The sequence below is a fragment of the Alternaria infectoria genome, assembly GCF_024043175.1.
Source record: "Alternaria infectoria strain BMP 0036 chromosome Unknown scaffold_6, whole genome shotgun sequence".
In the NCBI taxonomy this organism is placed as follows: Eukaryota; Fungi; Ascomycota; class Dothideomycetes; order Pleosporales; family Pleosporaceae; genus Alternaria; species Alternaria infectoria.
In genome coordinates this window covers 3,743-18,694 of record NW_026250695.1, presented here as the reverse complement: position 1 = coordinate 18,694, position 14,952 = coordinate 3,743, and the positions used below count along the sequence as shown (strand labels likewise).

The window sequence follows — 14,952 nt, the reverse complement described above, 5'->3', positions numbered from 1 at the left end:
TTGATCATTTTGACAGACTAGCATCCAGCCAGTGTGCAGGAACGCTAGAAACGTGACCATGGTACTATATGCATATGGCTACGAGACACATTTCTTTTGCCAGCGGGTATATCCATACTCAAACTCCGTGATCATCGGCCCACACGACAACGACAACAACACCGACAAATGCCAACACATTAACGCCATATTCCAGGGGTATTTCAAGTCCGCTGCACATTCAATGCTGTCTGTCCGCGCTCTGGGTCCGTCATCTTGATGATCTTGACATCGGACGTTTGCGTGACGTTACTCATCGACTGTGGAGTGATGAAGATGAACTGTCGTCCAATCGAACGTCGAGCAGCCTGGATGATCATATGCATACTCCTTTCGCGGTTGACGCTGTCCATGAAGACGTCGAATTCGTCGAGACAGCGGATAGGCGAGCCCATTGCATCCCACAGGGAGAGGAGAAGACACACGGTAGAGTACGACTTCTCACCTCCCGAGAGGGTCTTTGTCTGTCTGCCGTCTCCGCTTCGCTCCATGATATCCGGTTGAACCTGATGGAATTAGCGCCTTGTGCGAGTCAAACTGATGTCCAGACTTACATGAATGTCAAGAAGAGCCTTCTTGTGGTCGATGCTCAGTGTACCTCTGAACTTGCGCTCGCTCAACAGATAGTTGAACGTGACTCGCGCCCGAACAGAGATGCCAGATCTGAATTGCTTCCACCGGTTGCGTCGGTTGTCAAGCGTAGTGATGAGTTGCTGCGCCGGATCAGTAAGAATCATTATGATACGTGTAACCAAACTTACGTTGCGTAGACTTCTGATGTCTTCAAACTCCTTCATTGCATCGTGGTGCTTCTGCTTCGCTTCAGTTGCCGCCCGCGTAAGGTCCAGCTGTGATCCACCGAGCTCCCGTTCAGCCTCTTCCCTGGTTTTCGCCATTTGAACCATTCTCCGCTGTAGGTCATCGGAAGTTGAATTAGGGGGGACAAACACACGCTCACATATGCTCGTCGCACCCTCAGTTACTTCGGCGAGGCTTTGTTGCGACTCCAAGAGCTCTTCTTGCCAGTTCTTCTTTACTTTTTCAGCTTCGGCAACCTGCTCGATGGCTTCGTTCTTTTTCTGGAGCTCTTCTTGTCGTGTGCCCTGAAGAGTTCGAACTGTCACGTGCGCCTTGTCGAGCCGGGACCGGAGATCAGCAACAAGCTTCTGTGCAGCTTCCATCTCCTGCTTGTTCGCCCTATTCTCGTCGTTGAGTCCGATCCTTTGCGTCACCGCATCTTCGTAGACATTCATGACGTTCTTCAACTCTTCTTGAGCTTCCGCAAGCTCTGACTCCCGCACTTGGATAGCTGCTTCGTCGGGAGTTGCTTTCTCCAGTTCGAACTCAAGTCTTTCCAATTCCTTGGAAGCAGTTTGGGAAGCAAGTCTCAGATGTTTCTTCTGGCGTTCGTGGTCCTGTAACTGAGCCTTGCATTTGTTGACCTCATCATGCCGCTCCCTGGACTGCTGCTGCAAGGTCTCAAGTTGTCCCTTGGCCTGGGCCAGATTCTTCTCTTCTAGTCTGTGTATGCTATTAGCGAATGATCTGATATTGAAACGCCATACGCACTGGATTCGAGTATCTTTGTCCACCTGCATACGCAGAGCTCCGGTATACGGTGCGATCGGACTGTTGTTGATACCTCCGCCACTGTTGTAGACGAAGACACGACCTTTGGTTGTGTCGCCATCCGCAAAGGTAAAACACATCTTGACGTTCGTAGTAGGCGGCCCGCGGTTGAACATAAACTGAGCGCCTTCGTCCATGTTCTCAATGAGCACGGTTTGCTCGATTGACTGGTTGATGATGAGCTGATTTCGAACAAGATCATCGTCAAACTACGTGCTAGTTAGTGAAATACTTCTATGTCGTGGATGTAAAAGGCATGTCTACCGTAAGTGCCTTCATCCATGTGGTAAGATTTTCTGCGGGCTCATTGCCATCGGTGTTTATAGGCGTCCTCTTGCCAATGTATATCGGGGCAGACCTGACATCGTTAGCGTTGTTGATTAAGCAGAAAGATGGCGCGCACCAGCCAACCCTTTTCATAAGGGCTGATAGTATATTCTGGTCTGGCTTGCTAGTGACGACGAAGGCGTTCAGCGTTTGACCAAATTGCTTTTCAAGAATTCCACCCCAATCCTGCAAGCGCAGCTTCACATGACGGCCCATGGGTCCAACTGGTTTCTCCCGGAATCTGTGCTCGGACTCGATCGCGCGGAGTAGCTCGCTCAGCCTTTGGCGATTTTGATACCCATCGTCCCAATTACTCCGACCTGATTGCATTCTTGCGATGGATTCCCGTATACGTGAAACTTCTTTTTGAGCGTCCTCTACTTTTCGATCTGCTTCGTTCTGCTCCTTTTGAGCTGTCGCCAGTTGGTCTTGTAGCGCTGCAAGCCCAGTATCATGGCCCTCGAATGCTAACCTGGCAGTCTCGTACTTGACCTTGGCGTCATCACGTTCTCGAATCTTTTCTGCGTGACGGCCGTTGTCTGCTTCAGCCTGTCGTTGTCGGTACTGCGCAATCTCTGCTTCCAACTTGTGCACATTCTTTTCCCTTTCCTTCACTTCACCTTGTGCAATCCGTTCATCAGCTAGTAGCACCACGAGTCTTCCCTTGACTTCCTGGAACTTTGCTTTAGCATCAAGTGCCTTTTGCTCTGCTGGCTCCATCTCAGTCGTGAGATCGGTGACGTTTTGTTTGGCGGCTTCGTGGGCCTGATCCGCCAGCTCGTAGGCCTTTCCTGCATCTTCTACACGTTGTTGTAAGGTTTGTATGATTCTCTCGGTGTCTGCGAGTCCGTTCTCATTGTGCGCAACATCATCTTCGTGTTCACGAACCGTGGCCCATGCTGCTTGTCGAGCAAATTCCGTTTCCTTATCTCGCATCGTCTGTAAGCTTGCCGCTTTTCTGGCTTTCTTCTCCAGTGCTTCCATTTCGCGCCTTAGAGTCGCGAGGTCGGCTTCTTTGACCTCGGCTTTCGTGTTCATGACTTCCAAAGATTGTTCGATCTGCTGATAGTCTCTGTTCAAGTTCTCCAGCTGCGTGCCCTGGAGAAAGAACTTGTACTTGTCTTTTGGCGTGGAGTGGTTCAGAAACTGTCTTGCCATGTCCTGTGTCAGGACGTTCATCGGGTTGTCAATTTGCATGGAGAAGGCGTCTAGGATGTCTTCGAGCTCCGCTTTCTTGTTGGTGACGAGTTTGTTGTTCACGTTCTTGAGCTTGAAGCCTGAAGTTCCGGATCTGCTGAAGTGTCGTTCCACGATGATCGAGTCGCCGTACTGCGCGGGCTTGTAAGCGAGTGGCCCTTGGTTCTTGATCTTGACAGTCACGGAGGCATGATCTTTGCCCTCCTTGATAAGGCTTTTGAGATTTTGGGCACGATTTGTGGCGGTAGCCTTTCCGCCCAGACAGATTGTGAGGGCAGTGAGCACGGCGCTCTTTCCGCTGCCGTTATGTCCGATGATGAAGTTGATCAGAGGCCCCAGGGTTACTGTCAAATGTTCATGGCACATGAAGTTGATGCACTGGATTTCTTCGATAATCCCAGAATCCGTCGCGACGTTTTCCCTGTCTGCAGTTGCCCGATGCTCTTTCTGCACCTGTTGTGTCGCCCGTATTTCTCGTTCGCGCATGTGTTCGCCTTCGTCATCGGAGGAATCGCTGCCGCTGGCTGCATTGGAACGCTCGTCGTCCGAAGACTGATCGCTGCCCTCGGATTCAGATTGACGGGGTCGCTTGTTCTGGGCGATGTTAGCATGCGTGCTGTTGGCTTCGGGGCGTTTGACATACGCGACTGTTACTGCCTGAGCCGTTGGGATCAAGCCCATCTGTGAGAGCGCGAGAGCGCTTTCCAGACATGACTGCGACCACAAGCCAGAGGATCGACAGGCGCGGGTAGGCTGGAGGTACGGTTGCAGGTGGAGTTTGCGAGTGAGGTAATTGTGAACGCGCTCCTTCCCCGCTGAGCCGTTCAGGAACCGCGCTAGCGTCCGCGCATGCCCAGGTGGCCAGCGGATTCACCCCCACGGTACCATCACGGCCAACAGCTCTCATTGATTTTGAGGGGAAGGAATCATCGAATTGAAAACCGAAAAGCGTGAGAGAAGACACAGGCGACGCTTTTGGATCGTTGTTTGATCATAGCCTGAGAAGACCTTTGACTTCACTGCGGATTTGTGCTGACACGTGACACCGCGTCGACGCGCGCGATCTAGGAACTGCCTCAGTGTCCACGGGTAGCTACTCTCGTCCCGACCAATTCCAGGCGATTTCGCATCGCCATGGTCTTGCGACAGTCCATATTATTCGCATGTAAGACTCAAGAAGAATTTGTGCAGTCGGATTGCACTACCACGGCCTGTTGGCAGCAGTGAAAATACGACTACGGTGCACGTAGGCTAGCATCCCCGCACACCACGATTTGATTTCCCTGCATGCCATTGATCACAGTTCTGTCTTGTCTGATTGTATTTCGTCTATACTTAAAAGTCGCCAATGCCGCTTCACGTGTTCCGAAGATGGGTATATCGAGTGTTAGTACTGCGACCGCTCACTACTATGCAAGATCAAAACTCCGCTATGCAAAACGTCATCCAAATCGCGCTGTTCCAGCGCTCCAAAATCTACATGACGACCTGTTGGAGGTTAGCAAACAATTCTTGGTGCATGCCGGACGTGCAACTTACACAATCGCCCTCCTTGGGTGCCTGCCCTATGCCCATTTCATCAAATGTCTTGGGACCCTTGCCTGCCGCCGAGGAAGCCGATGAGGCTGGCTTAGGCGGTGTAGGTGTGGCCGGCTTGTTCGCTTGTACTGGCGCAGGCTTCGGAGGTGGCTGCTGCTGTTGCAACGTCTGCACCCTGTTAGGCTTGGGCATGTTGTCGTATCCGCTGGGACGTCCTGATGAGCCCGGCCGTGAGGAGGGCCGAGAGCCTTGCCCTGGCGTAGTAGTCGAGGGCCTGTCCATTCTCGAAGAGGTTCTACTCTCTTGGCCCGGTTGAACGGTAGATGGACGGGTATGCTGGCGAGGCTCGAGAGGTGCAACGTACCCGATATCGGGCAGAGTGGGCGCTTTCTTAAGTGGCGCCCCCTGTTGTTTCTGCAGCTTGTTACGTCCATCTGGTGCACTGTATCCGATATCTGGAGGCTGCGTGGTTGATGGACGGGGTTGCGCTTCCGGGCGCTGAGCACTCGGCCCTCCAGGTTGTCTGTAGCTTGCAGGTCCTCCTTGTGGCAGCGGCGCGCCACGGCCACCACTTGAAGGACGGCCGCCACGCCCTGGGCCCATATTATCTACGCTCGTGTGAGGGCGCATTGGCATCGGCCCCATATCATAACCTGGCCCGGGGTTTGGGCGCGGGCTGCCGCGGCCGTAGGGATCGTTTGGAGGGTAGACGTTGGGATTGATGTTGAACGCTGAGGACACAGGTCGAGTACTAGAAGCTCTCACCTCTGGCGCAAATCCGCCCGCAATACCTGGCCGTTGGGGGCTCAGCCGAGGAGGCCCATTGTCCATAGGATATGGCGCTGCTGTGGAAGGACGATCATAGGGTGCCGCCATGGGCGCGTTTGAGATCATTGGAGGCTGGTCAGACATGGGGTATGGCGTTGTACTATCGCCCCTGGCTGGCAGTCGGCCACCTGGGGAGCTGTCACCGTAATCGGAAGGGCTGATGTCGTTGATCGACGGCATGGGAGCGTGTGACTTCTGCAGTCTCGCCGGTCGCTGACCTCGCATGGAGCCGTGCTTTGACTTGATCATGTTGATGGCAACGTTCTCATGGTCCTTCTTCGATAGTGTCCGCGACAACTTGGAGATGCTCTCTATACGCGCAGACGCGTCTTTGTTGCCGTTCTTCTCGGCCTTGTCGTACCATTCGAGCGCTTTGTCCAGGTTGACAGGTGTGTTCATGCCGATCTCATGGAAGTACCCCATGGCGAACTCGGCAGTCGCAAGGCCGGCTGCGGCGGCACGTTGTGCGTATTGGTATGCCAACTCTTCGTTCTTGTTGAACTCTCCCTCGTGTCCACAGAGGAACCACTTGCTGATAGCCATATCTGCCTCAGGCTCACCCTGCCTAGATGCGAGCGCGTTGTAGTGCAGTGAAAGGGTCGGGTTGAACTCACAGCCTAGACTGCAAAGCTCGTACGCAGAACCCATCTTCAGCTGAGCCTTTGCAAATCCGAGGTAGGCAGCTTTCTCGATATTCTGTCTTGCACCCTTTTCGTCGTAGGGCAGAAACATTTCCGGTACGTTGATCTGAGGCAGCTCTCGCGCCTGCAGCATGCCCAGCACGTAGGCACCCTGCGGCGCATTCTCATCCGCAGTAGCCGCAGCTTGCTTGATGAGATGCACTCCCCTCGCAAAGTCTTGTGGTTGTCCGTGCTGTCCGAGTAGCGTCATCATACCAAGGCGGTAGTTGGAGGCCGAGTCGCCTTGTTCCGCACCGGCTTTGTAGTTCTGCAGGGCCTTGATCGGGTCGTTCGACTGCTCGAACTGCATGCCCATCCGGTATTCGGCCCTCGCATATCCCTTTGCAGCCGCGCGGGAGTAGCACCTGAAGGCCTCCTTCTTGTCTGCGCGCATGCCAAACTTGCCAAACTCCAGCCACATGCCCCGCATGAAGGTCGCTTTCGGATGGCCCTGGTCAGCCAGGAAGGTGACTACGTTCATGGCATCGAGCCGCAGCTGGTGCTCGACCTGTGGGGTTGCCGGCCTCGCGCCCTGGATCTCTGAGATGCGCTGCTCGTGCAGCTGCGCGGCGTCTACGTACTGCAGCGCGTCTTGGGCCCATGCCAGCTGCATCTCCGGGTCGTTGGAGTTGAGCACGGGCAGGCGCGCATTCTCCAAGACGGCCTCTTTCTCATCGTCGGACGGCGGCACGTTCGGGGGCTTGTTGGGCAGCTTGGGGAAGGGCGAGAAGTTGGGCGAGTCGTGGCTCTGGGCGAACTGGTTGTAGTCGTGCGACGGCTGCTGCTGGACCGACTGGGGCTGCACGTTGGGGGGCTGGCGGAAGGCAGAGGAGATGCTCGCTTGCCGGGCGGGCCATTGGTCGTTGTGGACGGGCAGCTCGTTCTGGTAGCTCGCCTGCCGCGGCGGGAAGTTGGGGTGCTGTGACTGATTGTAGCTCTGCATGGGGGACATGGCGCCGTTGGTACCACGAGGGCCGTTGGCTTCCAACTCCAGATGCGCGATGTTTTCCTGCATGTTCTCGGGCACTTCGGGCATGATCCTACCGCCAGACCTACGTCAGCCGCAATTTCAGGGCATGCACATGGCGATGGGCTAGAACGAACCGCTGAGGCGCAGGCGAGATGACTTCAGGCGAAGGAGCCGGCATATAGTAGTCATCGAAGCCTCCTGGCACAAAAGTAGCCCCCAGCTTGGGCTGGCCTTGGTGGTAGCTCATTGTCGTGGTGCGATAGGGTATGCGCTGCGGTGCTCAGATATAAGCGTCAGCCGTTGTCCAAGGGAAGCCGTCTTCGATGCACGTTGCCGCCTGGCCCCAGGGACCGTTCCGCGCAGCCCTCATCGAGGCCGCCATGCATGCCGAATGACGCGTGGAGCAGGAAATGAACGTACCTTAACTTGGTGGGGTATGGCCCTGAGTCGCCGTCGCTAAGTGCAGACTCGCCGGCAACCCTTGCGATCTGTCGGATATCGTATACGAGAGAGCGGGCGATCCTCGTAGTCGTATATGGTGCAACTATCTCGCCGGGCGCGGTTGTACAGACAGTCAGGAGTGGCGGCGGTGCAGGTTTGAGGGGGGAAAGAATAAGTCCAGGGAGAGATTCGAAACGACCGACGAGTCCGTTTGCTGAAACAGGCGCTGGGGAGTCGTGTAGTCCTAGGGTTCTGCCGTGTGTGAAAGGTGCGTTGTTTGACGTCAATGGCCGAGTGAGTTCCTCAGGCTTGCACACATGTGCACTCTAAGGGTCACAAGAACAGGAGCGAAGGATCCCGAAGGTGGTGACCGGCATCATTAACGATGTCGCCCCCCTTCCTGTCCTTCACAGTTACTATAAATGTTTCGACACACGTCTCGGAAATCAGCCTCCGAGTTCCCACCACTGCGCCATTCACTCAGAGGCTGTGCAGTGACGTTGGCGTTACTCGAACCACCACTTTCAGCCTGTGTAGACGGATCCGCGCAGGCCACATCCCGGATCTAGCGGCAGGGTAAGAAGACCGTTGCGGAGATGAATATCAAGAGGCCACGTACTCGGGCCCAAGAATGGCTTGCGCGGCTGCGTGCATTCTTGTGGACTATCTGAGCTTCAACCACATATCTACTATCACGGCACGCGGTTTCTCACGTAGTATGAATTGCTTTCTTGCTGGGTCATTCGTAATTCAACTTCTTCGTGACAAGGTGAAGACTAGATCGCGTGGACACAGTGGCGAGGCGACTGCTGTCTACATGACTGGAAGAAAACCACAAGGCGGTAAATATCGCTTCCTGCTCGAAGCACCCGCGATGGTGAAGTATGCAAGCAAGGAACCCGGCGCGACATCTAGTGAACCATGACATCCGCACCAGGCTGTTGCTGCTGCGGGGCACCTCCTGGCTGTTGTTGGGCTGGCTTGTCACCGCTGGCAGCGCCCGCCTCACCCTCGTCCATCTCCATGTCGTCATCTCCGCCCTCCTCACCCTCTTCCTCCTCATCGTCTTCTGAGTCCTCGATGTCGATCTCCTCGCTGCCGGCCTCGGACTCAGCGTCGTCGTCAGCGGCGGGGCCTGCAGTGTCCTCGGCACCTGCCATGGCGGCATCCTCACCCTCGGCGGCGACACCTTCACCCTCAGCCTCTTCGGCCTCCTCCTCTTCCTCTTCCTCGATACCGTATTGGTCGCCGTCGGCGTTGAGGTCGGCCTCTGGCTGCTCAGGGGGGAACTCGGGGGGTGCAGACTCGTCGGAGTCCCTGAATGGGTTAGCACTGCCAGAATAGCACCAGTGTCTGTAGCTGCGTACCACTTGATGGCGAAGCGCGTGACTCGCGGCTTCTCTGCCAGGATCTGCCTCTGCACCTTCTCAATGACAGGCTTGGTAGGCGGGTCCAGTGCCAGCGCCTCGTCTGTGTACTCATTGTTCACATAGTATCCGACACGCACAAACTCGCGCTCATCGTAGCTGCAGCTAAGCAGGATGACTGTGACACCGATGATCTCGCTGTTGGGGATGCGCGTGAGGTTGGGTGCATCGGCCTTGAACTGGAACTTGTTGACGCCAATGGGGAGGGGGCCGACGAGGACAGAGTCGAGTTCTTGATCATACTCGTTTCTGCGGGGAATTGATCAGACGTGTTCAGGAGGAGGAGCGGCAGTGGACTTACGAGGTCGCAGAGCCAACGTAGGTCAATTTCCACTCGAGATCTGAATTGTCGTTAGTCACCGTGATTTTCTTGATGTTGAGCGCACCTGCCCTTCTGTAGTTGCTCGAGACACTCAAAGGTGATCTCAAACTCGTACGGCTCGTCGAAGCGCGCGGGGTTGTTCTTGACCTCCACACCGAGAAGCGACACGACAGACATTTTGAAAGCGGAAGTGATGAAGCGAGAATAAAGGCAGGTGAGACGGTCGGTATGGACAATGTGGTGGGATTGAGAATCGAGAGGCGTGCGTGGTGGGGACTCTGCAAAAGGCGGCAGGAAAAGGTGTTTGTTATGGAAGCGGTGAGGACGTGCGTTAGATAGATCGCGGCGGCAACGATCAGTGGATCTTTGTCCTAGGCTGTCGCGGGTCGCGTCCAACTAAAAGCGTGACCAGGCGTTACGCGTTCGCGTCAGAGCCGTGTCCTACATATCTTCCACGCCTGAAGAGAACCCGGAATAACCCACCAGGCATCGCATCGCTCCGTGCGTTGTTCCAGGCCTATCATGTACTGATGCTGCGATGATTCTCGCGTCTGAGTAGTCTTGATACGTACATAGGTAGCGAGACGGATCCAGTCGACTGCATTAGCTTCACCCCAGGGCTGCATCCAGGAACGTCGCAGCTACGGTCGAGGCTATCTTCAGCATTTGGAAAAGGGTCAGTCTCCCCCTGATTTAGTGAGCGGTTTCTCGCCAACTATGAAGCCATGCTACCAAGCCACATGTCACAATCAGGCGTTGTGTTCAGGCCAGAGGCATCTGAAAGTGTCGCCATGTGCCGATATTAGTACTTGCTAGACTCCGAGGAACGAATTGTCGCGCAAAAGCCTCTGCTTCTTCTCTACAGTCATGTAAGATAGGTTTGGCCAGACAATGACTAGGGTAATGACGCTGACAAAGACTGATCCGCCGTAGTCGATGCATCACGGAAGCGCTAAAGCGGGGCGGGCACCTGGGCAGTCCTGCTAGGTCGTAAGCAAGCAGCCACCACGTTTCCTTCCAAAAGTCGTGGAGACGTCTTGAGTTCATGCAAGCAGGGCATCAACTTCATGTGCACGTCCTCTGACGAAACTTGGCACGAAACGTAGCTTGGTATCTACGTGGCTGGCGTCTTACGCCTGAACCATCCTAAACTTCCGAAGCATACCTACCTAGGTAGGTACCATTCCGGAGTCCAGCATCCCTAAAATCCCAATAAAGTGGAGACCGGGGAAGTGAGTAACGTATTGCATGCCCTGTTCGATCCTTCATGTACCGTGTCGCTAATCGCTGCGCAGAGACATTGCATCGGATCTTACGTCCGTAAGGGTTCAGGCTTTCCACTACCAAGCTTCAACAGCATCTCGGTCATGTCGAGCCCATCATTGTCGAACCAGAACGGGTCTCAAGCTTCCCCACCAGTTGAAGCCGATAAGAGGACACAGCAGCCTGCACCGCGCGTTCGCCGCAGGAATCGACTCATTACTTCTTGTCTCGAATGTCGCCGGCGGAAGTTGAAGTGCGACAAAGGCCACCCATGTACACATTGCACCAAAAACACGCGACAATGCGTTTTCATTGCCTCCGGACTTGATGCAAATGCTCAGGCAAAGCTAGCCGAGGTTAAAGAGCAGATGGGTCGTTTGGAGAGGAGCCTTGAAGAAGATGTTGCGCGCAAGACAGAAATAAACTTGAGAAATACTGCAAGCTTTTCTAGGGTTGGTACACTCCCTGGTCAGGAACAGTCAAGCGACCAAGAAGACGACGAGGACACTAAGGATCTCCGGCCGACACATCTCGTTACTGAAGATGCAGCTTACTATGAGCCTGACGACGATGTCAACGACGACATGGTCGATCTGGGCTTTCGAATGGGTAGAGTTCGCATCACAGAACGCATTGGGGGACTTGTTCGTCCAAGACTCTCAGATGAAGTGAGTTTCCACGTGTTTAGCATGTCGGATCACACTGACACCATCCTCGTAGCTTGCTACAACACTCAAAGAGTTACCAGATCGCGAAACTCCGTCTCTATCTGCCATCGAAGAAGACGCCGTAAATTGGTTAGCACCCACACAAGACTATGTCGCTCCATCTTCAAACTTTGTGTTGGCGTCCGGAATCGACCAAACCGCTCTTGAGTCACATCTGCCTGCTCGGGTCGTGGTTGATAAACTACTCTCTCAGTATTGGGTTGCGGTGCATACCATAGCCCGGACCGTACACCGCCCTTCATTCGAGCGACAGTATCAGAACTTCTGGATCAGAGTCAACATGGGCATGGAGCCTCGCGCATCTTTCCAAGCAGTGCTCTTTGCGGCTTTGCTAAACTCAGTCGTTTCAATGACCGATGACATGGTGCAAGTCGAGTTTGGTGTTGAAAAGCAAACCATGATAGACAGCTTCAGGGAAGGGACGGAGGCAGCGCTTGCGCGAGCCAACTTCCTACGCACTACAAAACTGGAGACAATTCAGGCTTTCGTGATGTACCTCGTAAGTCTGCCGTCCTAAAGCGCGTACACGACAATTTACCCTAGTCGTGACCGTTGACTTCACCAGACTTTGCTAATAACTTCCTATAGATTCCGCTATGTCGCAACGAAGTATCTCGCGCCCACTCTGCACTAACTGGGTCACTTATTCGCTTGGCTGAATGTATGGGTTTGCACCGGGACCCGACGACCTACAGCTCCTCGCCGGTTGAGATCCAAGTACGGCGCCTCATATGGTACCAAATATGTTTCCTGGATCTACGTACTTGCGAAGCTGTTGGCCCACGTCCGCAAATCCGGCTCGACGACTATGACACTCGCTTTCCGCTGAACATTGACGATGTTGATCTCGACCGTGCTGAGCGTGGTGAGGGCGGGATAGACGTCAGTAAAGATCGCAATCACTTCACCGACATGACTATCAGCCTCATGCGATTTGAAGGATACGAGATGCATCGCTTCCTTTGGACCGAGCGTCCAAAATTGGATCGTCAACGCGCTGACGGGAAGAGCGAAGTCACAATCACTTCGCTTCTGTCGCGTGTTCAGTCATTCCAAGCGGCTATGGAAAAGAAGTATCTCCCCATGCTGTCCAAGACAGAGCTATTACACGTTCTAGCGTCGGAGCTATACGGCATCGTCTCGAACCGCTTGTATATTTCCATCTTACAGAAGTACATTACTTCTGCTCGCAGCCGAATGCCGGAGCGATTACGACAATTGACACTAAGCGCAGCGACCATGATTCTGGAACATGGCATGGCAATCGAGCAGCATCCAGTGCTATCCTCCTGGGCATGGATCGTCGGTGCTCTCCATCAACACCACTGCGCGCTTCTTCTCGTAAGCGAGATTTACGTAGCAAACCCGGAACCAGCAATGGAGCAGCGAATATGGAAATGTCTAGACTACTCGTTCAATCTGCCCACTGGACTATCCAACGTTGAGAAAACGAGAATGGTTTTGGAAGAGCTCGTCGGCAAGACGAAAGCCTACTCTGCCTTGAAAAGAGTTCGTGTTCCTGCCGACATGCCGCAAGCAGGCCTGGAGCCTCGACAACGCGTACAGAGGAAGGAGGGTGGACTTGATGGAAGCACGCAGTCGGAGCCGAGTACTTCTGGTCCACTTTCGCATTTACTGAACGGCAACGCAAACCTGCAAAATCTCGTACCGCCTTCGCCATCACCACCACGGACTTCTCGGGTTCAGTCCACGTTAGTACCCAGGCTCAACACGTTTCCTGGTGCTATGCCGACTGTAGACTGGGGTACCATCGACATGCCAGCGACAGTATCTGTTGCAACCTACGACGTCATTCCTGGGAATAGTCCAGGCAATCTGATGCCGACCACCGCACAGCAAGGTGAAAGTAGTAATAGTAGCCCGAACTCTACCATGTACGAGGGTGGAATGGCAGCTGGTTCTAACGGTAACACTGCGATGGACGCTATCAACGACATCGATTGGGTAAGTAACACTCTCGCCCCACCACACACTGGCATTGCTAACCATGATGTAGAATGATATCGAGGAGATGTTCGGTGATGCTGAGATGGGGGCGGGCAATATGCTTATCCCGCCTTTCGCATTTCCGTCTTTCTCAGCTTCGAATCTGCAGTGGCCGGCTTCGGGTCGAATGCAGTAACCTCATCTGGTACTATAAGCACCAATATCAACTCCGTTGTCGTATCACGCATTACTCCATAAATCATTGGTGACAGCTCGTCATACCCGTTTCAGTGTTCAGTGGTGGTTTGCTGTTGCAGATAAGGGTTTAGTACGTTGTATTTAGCACCAACTATCTACTCTTTCACATACGACCACAAGCATTCCTCCATCCTTCCTTTCATTCCAATTGTAACTTCTCAGTCGCTTTTGATCCCACGAGCTGATATACTCAGCACCGGCCCGTGTTAGGGTCAGACCTACAATTAGACGTTGTCAGCTGTTTTTGTCCGTACAAAGCTAACTGTGTGTATACAAAAACTTACCGGAAAAGCCAGTCAGCAGTAACTTTCTCGCCGCCAGCTTGGCAGCCATTAACCTCGTCGGTCAGTCGCTTAATGCAGTCTTCTTTGTTGAGGGTCAAGCCGCCTCGGCCTTGCCAACCCACAGCGAAATCAAACTTGATGCCCGCGGAAGGGCAATTGGCGCAAGCGTACTTGGTGTCGCCCTGATTGAAATAGCCTGCGAGCCTACCGCTGTTACAAAGGTCCCTGATAGCACCCCTAGCCGCGTCTTTGCAGGCTTCGGTGGCCCATTTCTGGCCGCTGTCGGGAAAGCAGCGGGCCATAGTGACGGTGGCCGAAGTCAAGATAACGAGGGGTATAGAGGTCTTCATTGTGAAAATAGTGATTGAAGAAGAGTCTGGATTGAATATTGTAGGGTGATGACTGGAGGCTTGACGGCGTTTGGAAGCTTGGCTCTTTTGCGGGTCAATCGGCAAAGACTACAGCGGAAGTCTCTCTCTTTAAAGTCACTGGGCACACGTTGAACAAAGCGCATTGGAACGCGGAGTGATTTCACAATGTCGAAAAGCTTGGCGCGCCATCCTGCAGGGAAGCGCTTTCAGTGAGAGAAAATGATTCTATTCCACTGAAGTCAAGGTACCTGTGGTTTGTTTTATTACGGCGGTTGTTCCGTTACAAGTGGATGGGCGTTGACTACGTGATGAACTATCTAAATGAGGACGACTGACGATCCACTACTTCTAACCAGCTTCTCTAGCAGGAAAATTCTTTACAAAGACCTCGTGTGCGAATGTTACATCAATCACAAGCACACCGCGCTCCCTGGATTCATCTGACAGTGCTGACCCGGCTCTCCAACCTTACAACTCCCACCGGACGGACAACTTTGTAGCGTCCACACTCCACAATCTGCTTTCACCTGTCCGCCATTGAACGGACATGCCTCCCTGATTGCTTTGAATGGGTCGGTACAAGCATTCTGAACATCTGGCTGAGACTTCCCTTTCTCCGTATACAACAGGTTGCAAAGCTCTGGGGCGTTCGCGTCCATGGTGAACGTTGCGTCGTAACGATTGTTGTTTTTGGGATCGCCA

At 53.8% G+C, this 14,952-nt stretch overlaps 5 protein-coding genes across 5 annotated transcripts; 1 reads left to right on the top strand and 4 right to left on the bottom strand.

Annotated features, from left to right (window-relative positions):
- Positions 1-203: 203 nt before the first annotated feature.
- On the bottom strand, positions 204-3,904 carry J4E92_004291 (uncharacterized protein; the record flags this gene model as incomplete). Its single annotated transcript, XM_051495681.1, has 6 exons — positions 204-545; positions 594-752; positions 801-1,560; positions 1,609-1,877; positions 1,933-3,786; positions 3,836-3,904. The coding sequence occupies 6 exons, from the start codon at positions 3,902-3,904 to the stop codon at positions 204-206; spliced, it is 3,453 nt and encodes a 1,150-aa protein (XP_051353521.1).
- Positions 3,905-4,668: 764 nt separating this feature from the next.
- J4E92_004290 (uncharacterized protein) lies at positions 4,669-7,456 on the bottom strand (the record flags this gene model as incomplete). Its single annotated transcript, XM_051495680.1, has 3 exons — positions 4,669-4,680; positions 4,732-7,279; positions 7,344-7,456. 3 exons carry the CDS (start codon positions 7,454-7,456, stop codon positions 4,669-4,671), a joined length of 2,673 nt encoding a protein of 890 aa, XP_051353520.1.
- A 1,105-nt stretch (positions 7,457-8,561) lies between these two features.
- ASF1 (Histone chaperone asf1) lies at positions 8,562-9,576 on the bottom strand (the record flags this gene model as incomplete). The annotated part of the gene is made up of 4 exons (XM_051495679.1): positions 8,562-8,967; positions 9,018-9,326; positions 9,379-9,418; positions 9,468-9,576. 4 exons carry the CDS (start codon positions 9,574-9,576, stop codon positions 8,562-8,564), a joined length of 864 nt encoding a protein of 287 aa, XP_051353519.1.
- Positions 9,577-10,894: 1,318 nt separating this feature from the next.
- On the top strand, positions 10,895-13,533 carry J4E92_004288 (uncharacterized protein; the record flags this gene model as incomplete). Its single annotated transcript, XM_051495678.1, has 5 exons — positions 10,895-10,915; positions 11,004-11,330; positions 11,383-11,889; positions 11,979-13,355; positions 13,408-13,533. 5 exons carry the CDS (start codon positions 10,895-10,897, stop codon positions 13,531-13,533), a joined length of 2,358 nt encoding a protein of 785 aa, XP_051353518.1.
- A 286-nt stretch (positions 13,534-13,819) lies between these two features.
- On the bottom strand, positions 13,820-14,181 carry J4E92_004287 (uncharacterized protein; the record flags this gene model as incomplete). Its single annotated transcript, XM_051495677.1, has 2 exons — positions 13,820-13,853; positions 13,880-14,181. 2 exons carry the CDS (start codon positions 14,179-14,181, stop codon positions 13,820-13,822), a joined length of 336 nt encoding a protein of 111 aa, XP_051353517.1.
- Between the last annotated feature and the right edge of the window lie 771 nt (positions 14,182-14,952).